The sequence below is a fragment of the Cydia amplana genome, chromosome 18, assembly GCF_948474715.1.
Source record: "Cydia amplana chromosome 18, ilCydAmpl1.1, whole genome shotgun sequence".
Lineage (NCBI taxonomy): Eukaryota > Metazoa > Arthropoda > Insecta > Lepidoptera > Tortricidae > Cydia > Cydia amplana.
Genome location: NC_086086.1, coordinates 3,822,157 through 3,837,707, shown reverse-complemented (window position 1 = coordinate 3,837,707; position 15,551 = coordinate 3,822,157). Strand labels below are relative to the sequence as shown.

General features: G+C 37.1%; 1 protein-coding gene across 3 annotated transcripts in view; it reads left to right on the top strand.

Annotated features, from left to right (window-relative positions):
• LOC134656246 (uncharacterized) overlaps positions 1–15,551 on the top strand; it is a 204,085-nt gene that overhangs the window by 176,633 nt on the left and 11,901 nt on the right. For 2 of the 3 annotated variants that reach the window (XM_063511751.1, XM_063511750.1), the window contains exon 3: positions 3,095–3,187. In XM_063511751.1, the coding sequence (XP_063367821.1) occupies positions 3,095–3,187 (93 nt within the window). Of the gene's footprint in view, positions 1–3,094; positions 3,188–13,274; positions 13,848–15,551 lie in introns of those variants that run through there. The other variant, XM_063511752.1, reaches the window with a different exon arrangement.

Genomic DNA, 15,551 nt, shown 5'->3' with positions numbered 1-15,551 from the left:
GTCATCTACAGGCCGTCTGCATAACTCAATATCAGAACTATGCACCCTTTCAACATGCTGTATACACGCCGTATAGCCATTATACAACCATTATCTTATATGAAGCCCTGGGACACTGAGGGGAAAGCATTTAGTGCTCCGCTGGTGCAATTTTAAAATGCTTCAATGAAAAATGTGAACTTCAAATTGCTGTGTAAAGCTATGAAATAATAATAAAATTCTTCGAAAGTTTGATATAAATTTACTCATAAATTTCATAGGAATAATGAATTTTCATATTGAGCTTTGTTAACAACTACACTCATTGATGAGACGTGCGGAAACTTAATAAATTATGGCATAAATGTGTATTGAAATTTCTTTCTGTCTGGCACTTTTTAGGGAAGCGACTACCAATTATGTACCTATACAGTGTGTAAGTCTAATACGGGCAATAAATTAAACCAGATATAGAATTTACCCGTCTTATCATTAATTAAAATGTATTTTTAAGTTACACTTAATTATGACCCCGTGATTAATTTTTTCCACATGTACCGAGCAGCAATGTACTGCAAACATTAAGAAACAGAAGATGACATGACATTACTAGATACGAGCTTTTTATAGTAACTGCCAACAAGCGTTGACAGTTACTTTAAAAAGCTCGTATCTCGTAACTTGTGTGGTGTATTACATTGCGGGCCGAATTATTTTGTATGGTTAAAATTTTCAATGCATTTCTAAGTAAAATCTATCTCAATATACTTTTTAGGTCCTATGCTAACAACCGTTTAAATATTCGCCCGTATTGGATTTACACACTGTATAATATAAACAAAAATTCTAAGTGCGTTGTCTCTCCCGTCTACATCAGACCATCGATTTCAGCCAGAGCAACGTTATTCAAAGCTATAAGTACAGTCAGCGCTAACGTTATTGAAAACTTCCCGTGCAAATATTTGCGAACGGCCATAAATTGGTAACTTTCAACGCCCAAAGCTATACAAATGTATCTCGAAGGAAATACTTTAAACTGTTAAACTTGGCCGTTTGGCTCATAATTAATGACGGAGACGGTTTAATTTTGGGGGGCAAAACAAAAAGATAATTGCGACCAATTAATTCTAGCTCTTTCTAAATGGGGGTGAATTCTTCAGTTCTTTTAAATAGATTATCGAGTCTGAGACGAGCTTTGTATTTTAAATTAGAATGAAACAGCAAGCATAACAAACGTTTCACACATTCCTATGCTTGAACTAAAAATATAGTTCGTTATATTTCAATATTTTACGGTAGGCAGGTGGGAAAAAAATCCCAGTTGATACTACTGGTGACAATTTGGTGGTAACTAGTGGGAAATCACCCAAATAATAAGACACAACCATTAATAACAGTATTTAAAATGTATGTGAAACGAAAATGTGTCCTCGTAACTATGGACAGAGTGATGCTACTATGGGGCTGACGCCGCACTTTAGTATTGTTATTCGTATAGCTCCTAAACTACTTTGCGGCCCATTATAAAATTTTGCGTAGAGTATAAACATAATATAGGCTTTCAAAATAACAAGCAAATACTTTTTTCAAAAAATGCGAACTTTGTAAAAAAGTAGAAAAAATTATTTTACACTTTTTTTTCATAAAAAAAAAGTTATAAACGAAATCGAAATATGAGGTAATAAAGGCAATTTAAGGGTTAATTAAATATAGCAGTTAGTTTGGTTCACTATACTTCCTCTAACTGAGTCGTGGCATTTAAAGAAGGGTAAATCTCGCCTTAAGTCAAATCTTCTAAGACCCATAATTTATGAAATAGGCTTCCAATTGTAAAAATATTTTGTGGTTGTGTCGAGAACTCATACATGTGTAACATACTCGAATATAACCGAAATCGGAAACCTCAACTATTTTACCCTGTCCGCTTCACGTGAAATGCCCCATATATTATGTTAAATTTAATCGCTTTTGTATTTCAAACAACTAGTGTACATACATGAAGATTGACTGTTTCGTTATGTATGATACCTTGTTTGTTTCGATGATATTTCGTGTTGTTGTTTGGTACCTCTGTATTGTTAGGATTGTCTTTAGCAATGCTGATGGCAGGTCGTAGTCTTAGACAATTAAATGAGGTCTTGAATAAGGTCCAAGATACCTCGGTCCGAAAAATAGTAATCATGGAGCATTTTGATGACTTTACAATTCAGACTTGCCGTCAGTTTATAAATTTTAAAGTACCTCGATCGATATTAAAAACTGGCCGTTTATTTGCTCATTTGTTCCGTTCGTATTTCATTCATTGAGCGGGTCTCGTTCTTTCAGTTCAATCGGGACTGATTAAGAATGCACGCGGTCCGACGCCGTCAGTCACCCGGACAGTGATGTATTTAAGGTTCCTTGCGGCAAGATTTATTTCCAAACATATTTGTTTGACGCAAAACTATTTTAGGATCTTTGGGCAGATAACTTATCTGGCATTATTTGCGCAAATATGGCTCTTAATCTTTCTTGTTTTACCAAACGAATGTGAAAAACGCAAGAAAAATAATAGTCGTAGATAATTAATTGTGCTACTGGCCAAGTAGCCGTATACGTATTATATACTTCCTAAACCTTTTGTAATTATTGTGAGTTTGTGTCTCTTTCAATCCCGTGGTGTTAGGTACTAACGCTATCCCATCCATTAGACGCCTGTTGGTATAGATAGACTATGTCAAACAGCTTCAATTATTTGATATGGAAGATAACTAGTCCACGCGAACATGTTATTTTTACAAAACTTTGTCTCTATTTATTTTTAGATGTATTGATATTAATATAAGAGACAGAGCAGTATTGTATGTCTCTGATATTTACATCAGTTTACCGTACGCAGGTTTTTCAAAGTTATCTTACTTATCTTACATATCAAACGACTGGAATCATCGTCTGCGACGAAAAGGCACGATCAAGGAACGTATTTCTATTAAATTTCATCAATTATTTCATGTAGAATTTTTATCCCAAATTTTAGTCTGCCCGCATAGTTTCTGTTAACATATTTCGTGTTATATTAATCCATGCTCAAAAGCAGTAATTGTGCTAGTGTTTAATAAAGGCTGCATTGTTCCAGGCCGCCCTCTGCGCTGACTACAGCGTGCCGGCCGACTGCATAGCCGGACCCGCTCCCCGCCCTAGCTCCTTCCATGAAATATCTGCACCTAAAGTAAGTTAACAGAACTATAACCGGGAAAATCGAAGTTCGTAAATTGCGGGCATCTTTCTCTGTCACTCTAATTACGCCTTCATTGGAGTAAAAGAGAAAGATCACCGCAATTTTCGAATTTCGTTTTTTGCGGTAGGCCCTCAGAACGCCAACAGCATATAAGAGTTTGTTCTTAAGGTGGTATAAGCAACTATTCTTGGGATATTCGCTTTTAAAAGCCTGAAGTGACTAACCAAGAATATATTTAATTACACAAACGGGTCTACCGCGATGAAAGACAGTCTTTCCGTGACCACAGCTGGTGCAACTCAGCTGAAACGTCGGAATTAAAGGTAAAAACAATGAAATTATATCGCGGTAGACCCGTTTAAGTAATTAAATATGTGTACAAAACGCGAGAGTTTAAAGTGTTATAACCAAGAATAATAAAACGAATGTAGGTACTTACTTATGTCAACTCAAAAATAGTTCAAAACTCAATAATTTATTTAGTGCACAAGGGCACTTTTACACCTCAAGTTGTTTTCCAAGCAATAAAAATAGACCACTAACAATTTATAAAATACGGTTACAAATATCATTTCAATAAATAATATCAAATTGATACCTGCCCCTCATTTCTACCTACATTATAAAATTGTATATGTAATAACAACATTAACAACCCATATCTGATGTTAGTTGTTTTACACTATAGTAGGCAGTAGATATCGGTTCCGTTCTAGAACATAAGTGAATCACTTTGTGGTATTAGCGTGTGCGATAATTAGCTATAGTGACGACGCTGGTACGGAAAATCAAAAGATTTCAAGATTATTTGATTAGATAGCGTTGTTTTTTACTAGTTTATAAAATGTCGATAAGATGTAAATACAGACAACGCAACAATGATAATGTGACGTAATAGGTACAGATGTAGTGCATAACTATTTTCCACCGTAATTTTACCGAAACGTACGAACGTCTCTTGCTATTTTAGTCAGTGTCGGTACAAAAAGTACTGAGGTTGACTGAATTAGCATGGCAAATACAAACGTTTCCGTGAAAATACGATTATGCACTACATCTTTACTATTTAAGTTTATATAAATAACTATTCACGTGGGTTTTACTTTCCCGTCTCCAGTCCATCCATAAGACTTTCGTTTAAGACAGTCATGTAAAATATTCAAACATTTTCAAAAGCCGTGTAGATACCAGAATAACAAGCAAAGCGTCTAAAGTATATACATATTATCTTGTTAGCCGTAGCTGTGTTCTAAGTTGCGCAGGTAAGACTGCAAATAATGCATAAAATAAATTACCATTACTTAATCACTTGATTCATAACACGTCATCCACTTAGTTCATTACGAAGGTAAACATTCTACTTAAGTGGAGGCTGACTCACAGGGCTTAAAAAGGATGGGGGCTTCCATGTTCGTCACGTCACGCGGACGACTGACCGAGTTCGTTGCTCAGATACAATCATACAAGTTGAATGACTCAGTGAGTCACTAGTTTCGCGGGGCGTTCTTCAGAAGGTCATCACTGTTTTCTACTGCACCTATACTTATAGGTACAATCGTATGGCGTACTTAAAATCTATGTACTTGGTTGTATGCTATACGATTGTATATACAAATGTATACAGATTGATGTAAGTATATTGCTGATTTTGACACCATACGGCTATGAATCTCGCTCGTATTTAAACAGGTTGTTTTTCAACCCTTAGCTATACTACGCGAGGTAAATATTTTTATTAATACTTTACTGGAGCTAACCTTGAAATCGCGAAAAAAATAACAGCTGTACAATAATAATATGTAAATATTTTCTATTACAGCAAAATTGTTTTGGCCATTTTTAAGTTGGCTCTAGTGAAAGTTGTTCAGTAGGTATGACGTACACGTTTGCGTCGTAGAGAAGGATGTAAGGGTAACATTCCATTTCTGGCCGCAGCTGCACTACTGGTACTGAACGCGTCGCTGTTACTGTCAATTTCCATAGTAAAATGAACAGTAGTGCAGCTGCGGTTGGAAATGGACTGTCACCTTTAGGGTTTAAAAACGTCTCAGCAAATAATCATAATAGTGCGAGCGAGATGGGTTGTGATAAATATCATAAAATAACATATCAATACATTGAATACAATACAATAAAATACAAATATTCTTTATTGCTCACCAATATCAAAATAAACGTAGGTAGGTAACAATTCAGCATATACCTAAATTAAACTATGGTAGACACCAGGTAGTCTTATCGCTAAAAAGCGATCTCTTCCAGATGACCTTAATCTATATCCATTTATTAATCCGAATGGCGTTTGTTATTTATTAAAAGTTAACATCTAAAAGCCTCTTTGTGTCAAAAGCATTATTCATACATGTCATGTCACAAGAGTATCCGCCACACCCTGCGTCAAGCTCTTGTAATCCTACAAAAAAACTTTAGATCAGTACCCAGATTTCTCTATACCCGAGGCAGTGGGAGTCGCGCCGCGGGCAAAGTTCAAATACCTTAGTTGAAAGTATATTATAGCAACCGATTTAAAAAACTTTCAAAGTGAGAAATTGCGACAATTAGATTAAACATTGTTAGGGCCACTTGCACCAATCACTAACCCGGGGTTAACCGGTTAAACCAGGAGTTACCATGGTTACCAAGTACAATTTGACACAGGGTGGCTTTGGCAACCTTACCGGCAGGAGCACAACACGCTATATATGAGTAGGGTCTAGTGTTATTTGGCTGCGGTTTTCTGTAAGGTGGAGGTACTTCGTCAGTAAAAAATGGGCTTTGCTCTAGATCTGGTATCGCTGTCCTGTGCCCTACCGTTGCCCTACCTCACAAAGCGTGCTGACATTCACAGCCAATACCTCTCTTAAACATGTAAACACTCTCCATTGAATACTTTGAATAGCGCATTCATCGCGGAAAAATAAAATAATTGCATCTAATTGAGCTATATCATCATTGATTATTATAAGTCATCATGTTAATCATCGGTTTAGAACAATTGATTGAGGTAGGTACGCGTTCGATCCCTCAATGAGTCAGGGTGAATAAAAATGAGTCAACTGTTAACTGCCGCCCCATATTGGTTAATGTTCACTCGTCATTCTGTGTTAGAATATACACTTTAGAGCAAAAAAACGTTAAAATGTCCTAAAACTGGGTACTTGAACCGAATTTTTGGAAAGATTTCGAAACTTAGACATTATTTCTGACAGAAAAATAAGGTGCTTAATATAATAACTTAATAAGTAATTAAAAGAGTAATTAAAAACAAGTTAGACCAAGCTGAGTTGGCAGCGATTTTGATAGTCCAGACTGTGCAAAGGTTATTTGAAACGTCAAACTTCTATCAGATCATGACGGACTTTCACAGTCTGGACTTGGCTTGGTCTAGCTCTAAGCTTTTTCTTTTGTTATACAAAATGTTCCGAAGAGTATGTAGATCACTTAGATGAAGGAATTGGAGATACCCAATTTATTTGTCCGAAAGTGTAACGTACCTATTGGGGGTGTGTCATTGCTTACCTTATGTGTAGGCTCATAGGCTGCAATGAGCAGTAATGACAACTCAGTGCGTAGTTAAATATTACTATTGACTAAGCGTTTGAAGTGTCATAACAATTAAGAAAACAAGTCATTGTTTGTGGTAGACTAGATGTCGGCATACTTACATAGCTAATAACAGAACGTAGTTTGTGCCTATACTTTCTTAACAATAGCAATCGAATAAGTTAGGTTTAATCTAATTTTTTGAAAGTTTAGCCCACTTGACACACTGGCATAACTAACAAATGACCGAACACGCTATAAGTACTTTCACTATATTTTTTTTCAGCCGTTATAAAAAAATTCGGCCAAAGCTTGTTATTAAATTGTACAAACGTCGGAGTTAAATCTTAAAACTTAGATACGCGATTCAGTCCCGTTGTACAATTTAATAATGTGTAAAAATCGTGAAAGTTTAAATAAGTGCAAAGCTTCTTACTTGAATTCGTCTCCACCTTAAGTATTTATAATTAGAATTTGCTTTTTCCAGGTCGGCTAAACGTTAATAAGGATATAGCCCATCCTTAATGCTTAAATATAGATTCATGACCGAGTAATGCCCATACATGAACCGTGTGTCACGCAAGCGCGGGACGAGAAAGTAACAATGACATCACCATGGATGAGGTGGGCTTTTATTTTTTGGGGTCGCTGATAGAGTACAAGCAGTCAGTGCCCGCAGATATACTTGCGTTGTATTACTTAGGTCTGTATCTCTAAGCCTAGAGGGTAGCTTTCCAAGAGTTAAGTACCTACCATAATATGTCTGATGTCTCTAGTGCTTAAGCTTTCTATATGCCAGTTTAACAATATCTGTTCAATAGTTTAGCCTTGAAAACGCAACAAACAGATTGAGTTACTTTCACATTAATGCCTAATATGAATTCTTTATAAAAAATTTTTTGAATAAATGATCATATAATAAAATATTGAATACGTCGCCCGTGCACAAATAAGTATGCAGTATTAAAGAATTTGCCGATGGTCGTGTTGTTTCAAGTCAACACTGAGCAAAGCTAGTTAATTTATGGCGTCTATTCTGAATTTTATTCCAAACTGTGACTCATCAGTGTGATAAGTCGTAAACTGACATAACTAGACGTACTCGTATGGTGGCCATGTCACGTACGGTCAATGGCGAAGAGGATAGGTCCCTCGATCGTTATTTTCTTTTTATCTTGTCATTCGTTATCATCTCACTTCAATTTATTCGCCAATATTTATTGATTCGCTGGTATATATTTATTGATTTGCTGGTATTTGCCAAATATTTCGAACGCTCAAATAGGCGTGTAAAATATGCGTCGCAGTGCGAACGATTTCAATGCTTGGGTGTCGGAATTGTTCGGGCCCAACGACTCTGAATTGGGAGGGTTCGGCCTTTATGGTGTAGTAATTGTTTGCCGTAAGTTAGCAGCGGATAGTCCATGATTTTTCTACTGGTGGCGTAGGTACTGGCACTTTAACTTTACTTTAATTTTTAGCAAAATATACTCGTAGATTCATTGTGACGTGAAACACAATGAATAATTTAGACTAGAGCAGCTAGTTACGGTTGGTAATAAGAAGTTAAGGTTATATCCGCCCAATTTTAATAATTTTGTCCTGTAGGCCTAGCATGGCCTAAGAGTCTGATGAGCGGGGCGAGATGCTGTCATGCCGCTTCTATGTTAGCCCTACTGTGTTGACGCAACCTCAAGGGAATTATGATTAAAACCTAGTGTCACGTGATATTTTTTTAAGTAGGTACGAAACTATGTTAAACTACGACTTGATTAATAGCAATTCACGTAGTAGTTAAAATTCATTATAATGACGCACAACGTTTAAGTTTGTTTCTCACGCTCGCAACCCTGCTTCAACGTCCAATGTGTTTGTTACCCAAAATACCGGTAGTCACTTTTTTGTTTCCATCCTAAACTCCAACCGACCCCCGGACTTTATTACCTTTTCTGAGTGCAAGTCGAACGCTCTAACTAACCAGTGACAGTGACACTATGATTTTTATATTTATTTAAAGTTTAAAACACTATAAAAATGTACGAATGCGAAAAGTTTTTATGCATTCAATACGGTTAACCATTGCTTAAAACAAAATCATGTAGGTAGTTGGTGCAGGGTAATACAAATCGAAATGAAATAAGTCACAAAATGATAATATTAAGTTATTATTACACATGAAATCCAGTATATGTACAGTGAGCTGCAAAAATGCATACCCACTTTATGAATGAATTCCATTCATAAAATGGGTAGCTATGCACTTTTGCAGCTGCATGATACATAATAAACAATTGCGTAGGTCACTTGAGGCTTAATGTAGATTTATTTATTTATTTAAACTTTACGTATTGCACGATAAAAAAATGTACAAATGGCGGACTTAATGAGATTTATCTTATGTTAGTTTTGCTTGTCTTTAGAAACGTCCTACTCCGCAACAAACAGTAAGATTTGTAAAATACAGAAACTAACTATCAGAATACGAACTATCAGAAAAAACAGTGTTACCTTTAGGTTACACTGTTTTATCTGATAGTTCGGCTTGGCAACGCGCTGGCCTCAATTCAGAATAACGCCCCTGACGTGCGCAAAACGTCAAATACAGAACACCTGCCGCGGGGACAAAGTGACTCATTATTTTCACGTGAGCGTCACAGCCCATATGTGACCCAGTGGAGCTGATAGGGAACACCTATGAGTCACCGATAAGACAATTACCATAGTGATAATGTGAAACTAAGCCTTGTGCACATACAAAATTATCATATACTCCTGTTTCGTGAGTTACGTGACCCTTTTTTGTCAGAAAGTTAAAAGACGTGTCGTTCTGCGTGCAGAATGACAATATCTGCGCGAAAGCCAGATCAAGTGTTGCCGACCTTAAACACTGCGATTCTTATAGGTATCATCACATTTATTTACTCCAGCCATCCTTTGTACAGGTTGGCCCAAAAACATTGACAAAATGGTTTTACTTCTTGTTATATTTTTCTTACTTGAAAGTTACAGGTTCTTACCGTTAGGCTACCAACACTTTTTCAATATTGTAAGCTATGCTCTTACAGAAATTAAAACCAGCTAAACTTATACATATAACATCCATCGAATAGCTTACAGTAGTTATATTGCGTTAATCATGTGCATATACAGACCGATTAGTTACATACTAATTGCGTTAGTCATCGCGGAGGAAACCATAAATGTAAACAAGTCATTTGGTAGTCATAAACACCTGATTAGCCACTCGGTAATTAAAAGAGTACTGCACCGCGCTTATCGAGAACCACAAAACAACTCTCATTAGCAGCATTCTGACTCAGTATACTACATCTAATATTCGGTTAGCGCTGTTTCTAGATTTTTCTATCCATATACTTGGCGTCTCGCTTTATACACGTCTTTAGGCGGTTACCATCGAATTCGGTTGTGGCGCCAATGTGATGACCTGAAGACCGAATGTCACTAGTATTGTCGAGACCCTAACTGATCGCTATACCTACCTATGTTGCAACCTACGAATCTAGGAGAGCTGGGATCATGCTACCGTCCTGCTGCAGGGTCGATCTAGGAAATCGCTCCGGCTTGCCATGCCCATACACATTACAAATTACGCAGGCGATTAAGGGCCGAATTTCATTTCATTTCATTTATTCATGCTAAATAACATAGAATTCCCCCTTGTGGCTGAGTGGGTCATCTTAGGGGGGCCAAAGAATATCACCTTCATGGTTTTATGATATCAAGTCAATTAATAGAACATTATTAGCATTCTGTAGTACTATTTTCAGAAACGATAAATGAACGGAATCACATAGTTACACAGTTAAATTAATAGGTATAGATTTAGGAAGTCTAAGTTTATCTATCTGTTGTAGACGTTACTATGTAACACAATTTGGGGTAGGTTAGACTATGATGTATTAAGAGGAATATCAAATTTCTACGTCAAAATGAGGGCCCGATTCGGATTTTGGAATAGACATCTGTTAGATATCTTTTAGACATCGCCAAGATACGATAACGATATGTTTAAGATCTAACCTGTCAAATTTGACATTTGCGTGATTCTGGAGATACTCTTGAACGATTTCCACAAGATATGGCTTAGAGATCCAATTCACATCTAATAGATATCTAACTCTATCTAACGTAAAAGTGACATTGGTTGCCCGAATTGCGCTGAAAAAGAGAACTACCTAGTTGAAATCTAAACTATTTATCTTTGTTTCTTATTTATTAATAACGAATACATGTTTTTTTGCAAAATCTAAATAGAAAAGTCACATTCTTTTAATATGTCAATGTTTTAAATGTAGAAAATCAATATAACTAAACGGAGAAGGTTTTAATACCGAACAACGTATCTAGAATGGATCTAGTACGTGTCGTCTCTTTTGAATATCTTGAAGTTCGAATACGGCAGTGACTCCAGTTTGGAACTACCCTCTCGCGTCCCTCCAAATCTTCATACTTTAAGAAACTTTGCTTCCACGAAGTTTGAAGTTGCATGTGTAGAGAAGTTGACTTCGACATTTGTTAATAGTCAAAGTACTGGTATGTATACATAGGTATACATACCTTTGCGGGTTTACTTTACAAACCCTGAGCTGACTCACATTCGCGAATTTCGTAAATTGAAATATTTATTCGCTGTACATTACTTTCCTTTTAATTTGTTCATTGCGTAAGGGACATTTTTGCATGATTCATACTGTCGGACGCTGTGATGACATCACTAAGTGCATTATCCTCGAAAGACTTGGCACTTAAGTGTCATTAGCATGTCTGGAATATCACTCTAGAATATTATAATTTAAGTTAAAGTTATAAGTTAATTTATAGGTATACAGAGTTGGTGGCTAGATTTTGAACGGGACTCTCTGCTTCGTAATAGAACCCTTTTCTTATTCCCTTTATTCTTTTGGCCAAGACCTAAAATATTTTACAAAAAACAACAGAAAAGGAAAAAATTGTAGCTTTGATGAATTGTGATATTTTGCAATAAAAAAATACTGATGAGCATAAGGAAGGAAATGTATGAAACATAAGAAACTTGAAATTAAATAAATATGTGTTTAACTTGATGATCACACACGAGTATCTCCGCTGCGTTAGAGTGTGTTGAATGCAAACAATGATTTGTGTCGTTTAATGTTGATAAATCAAATTAATAAGGGCCTAGTCAATATGATATCATTGGCCTTAGCCTTAGCGTCTATTGCAGACGATTTATGGTGTAGGACATTACACCGCCAGGGACGGAATTAAGGACAGGCTGGGATGCTCAGCACCTACATTACCCTCTCATCTCAGCTTCACTGTCTTATCCCACAGGAAAGGCGAGCCAATACGTGTGAAGACAGGACAGCTGCAGGAATCTGCCGCTTAATTATTTTAGGTTGGACTCTACTCGCGCCTTACGGACACTCCATTCCGGGTTTTATTTGGAGTATCCTTCTCCTAGATGGATTGCAAACCAATGCTAAGAGAACCATCTCCCCTGTGACGAAGTTAGCTTCTTGCTTCGTTTGTGGACTTACTAGTCGCCTCGTACGACACCCTTTTCCTATGTGAGGGTTGGCGCTATTCTAAATCTGGCCACCACACGGCACAAATAATGAAGAAAATTTCGAAAGAAGTTGCAAGCAGTGAAAATTAGAAGAGACCAGAAACTAACGTAAGCAAAGATAATACTGCTTAGGTATTGATCAAAACAAAAGAAATCATGAAATAACCGAGTTGCACTTTATTATGCTGTTAAATTAACAATCAGCTAAGAAAGAGGTAGTGGTATTAGTGCGGCAGCTTGGGCTAATTTCTAACGAGAGTTTCTAAAGGGAGGACAATCTAGGAACAGTATTATGATCAACACTATCAAACAAAGCTATGAAAGAGTAACATGTATGGTGTGTTTAATCTGTCAATTTGATACGTCTGTATACAATATCTCGCTGCATAACTTAAATCTCGCCATATTACGTATACACAAGGCCCACAAAAGGTCGGCCATATGCAAATATAAATGCCAGAGTGCGACGAGACAATCTAACCATCGAAATTGTTGTTAGCTAATTCCTTAATTCAGCAACGATTGCTATTTTTCTCAGAGGAGATTTTAAAACGAACCGTTCGAACAGAGCATTGGTCGGTGAAAAAGTTACGCTTGGCCAGTTACCGTTTCACATCATAGATATCTGAGTACAGACACTGGTTTCGAAACAAGCTTGAAACTATTTCTAATCTAGTTCGTATCTATTTTAATTAGACAGAGTCGAGTGCGCCTTCACTACAGATAAGACGATTACTCAGTACTGTCAATTACCTATAGTACCTAGTTCATTAGATATTTTAGCGATCCTATCGCGCAAACGACCTCAAAACGGCATTCGATCTACTGAGGCCGTGCCGTAACACAAGTTTTAACTCAAACGCGAAAGTTAGCGTTACTCTACCCAACCAACTCTGAATAAGGACCTTAGTTCTTGTGACTAAAACCTTAAAGTCTATTATGGCGTGGTTTATCGTTGTACACGTGCGGAACGGAGGTATTAATGGAGTCGATTTCCTATAACATAGCATTACAGCGCTTGGTATTTGTAAGCGTTTTACGCCTTAGTCGCAGGTTAGTGAAGCGCTTAAAGCGCGCCCGCGGCGAACGACCGCGATGACTCAAGCCTCGGTAAACAGTATGCGGGGCGATGAGTCACCGTTTTACACATTCGCGTATAGTGTTTGAGCAGTGTTGTCAGTCTCCAGTTGGACTCGTGAAGCAAAGAACCTTTCTAGGTGTTATAACGCAGGGTTTACTGCCAAACACCTAGGGTTGCACACCATTTTACATTAAAAAGTGCTGTGTGACAGACATTTCGTGTACGTAGACTAAGAACAAGTTTTTGTGAAAGTGTAGTTCTAGATTGTGTGTGTGTGCGTGTCACAAGTGAAACGGTCGATAAAGTTAGCGATCGTTCCGTGCCATTTGTGAATTCCTTGCATAGTTTGTTACAATATAGTCAAGACTGGATTGTATGACTCTGTAACCATGCCTTCTAACAAAAAGTTGATATCGAAGATGCGACAGATCGCGCAGTGGATCCTAGTGGTGCATGTGGTGAGTTATTTGCGGCCTCTGATTTAGGTTAATGGCTTCCCTGTTTAGAATCAGCTCTATAATACCTGCTAAACTTCAAGTACGCATTGTGATAACAATATATCCCAACATACTCTCTCTAGTCCTCTACATACAGTATAGGTAGAAGTCCCCTTACGTCCCTGAAAAGGTTTATATTAATTTAATTTTATCCTCATGGTTACTATCTAAACAATTCAATAAACTACAATGCCTATAATATATCTACATGTAATGAGAATGACTAGCAGAAGATAATAAGATATACTTATGATTATGATCAATAGTAACATTCATTTCGAGTATAAGCCAGATAAGCGTTTTTTTACATACAAAACAAAAAGCGAACTAAGGCAATAAAAGATAAGGTCGTGGCTGATATTGATTTGGAATCAGTCCCTGGGGCAGCCTTAACTCAGTTAAGAGTTCAGAGAGCAAAGTTTGCTGCCCGATACGACAGTAATCTTTTGTCCTATTTCCAAAGTTCTAGAGAAACTGCGAGGACATACTTGAATTCACTGATTACAATTCAATGAATCTTACGTAATTTTAGAACATCTCAATCAATTACGCACGTACGTAAATTAACGCATAATAGCATACGTCATGACAAATTACAATCAAAATGCTGATCTAACAACTTCACAAATTCCAACAAGGAACTTAAGTTTCAAGGTAGTCTCTGTCTCAAGTGTCATCAGTATCTGATTTGTTGTAAAACAAAGACGTGACCTAACAAAGTTCTAAGACTTCTAAACGAATTCCAAGGAAGCGAGGGCCCTTGTCATAAACAAAGATTTATCTGTGCTCCATCCGGCCCTCTGGTAACTTAGCACTGAATGATACATTCAAAGTATTCAAACTTCTCTCCTTTCAAAGTGTCCGGGCACTGACAGACGAACAACGGATAAGAAACGGACCTAATTTGATCCCTGCCTTTCATCAACATAACAATGAAACTATGTTGTTATGAGGTGTCTAGTCATTGTTGTTTTTTGTCGTTTACCCAAATCGTGTTCTATTTTTGTATGGCGCGGCTTAAGATTTAAATGCTAAATTTAAGTACGTTCAACGACCTTTTAAGGAAGTGTGTAAATTTCTTCCGTAATTGCATACTTCCTCATTGAAACATTCACAAGGGCCTCCTCAAGGAAGCCCTCTCGGCCCTTCGGCTCGGACTGGCAACTTAGTAATTAAGCTTATTTCCTCCGCTTGTTTTGTCATTTGCAACAATTGTTTGTCTAGCCTAGTCAAGTGAGCAGGAAATGCAGGCTAATGGTCTACGAGGGTCTCATTTATAATGTTATAAGAGTATGATTTTAATTATGCTCTACTTATTACGTCTATGAATGGGAGTATAATTTTAACTTTTAGGTACTTAATATATCCAAGTAAAAATTAGCCCCTGTTTATGAAAACTGTGTGAAAATTATGCCTAGACAGTTGGCAGGGATTTTCGCCAAGCCCGGAATAATGAAAGCACGTACGGGAAGCCTACGAAAGTGAAAATAATAATAATAAAAAGCTGTACCTGTTTGCGGTCTGTAGTTTGCGGAACGTGATCTGACGGGGTGGGAGTGGCCAGACCGGTAGCAGTTGTCTAGCAACCCCCATTGTCATCAAAATCTAGCAATCTGTAGGTATACAGATACATACTGTACATTCCGCGGTATTCGGAAAACAAGA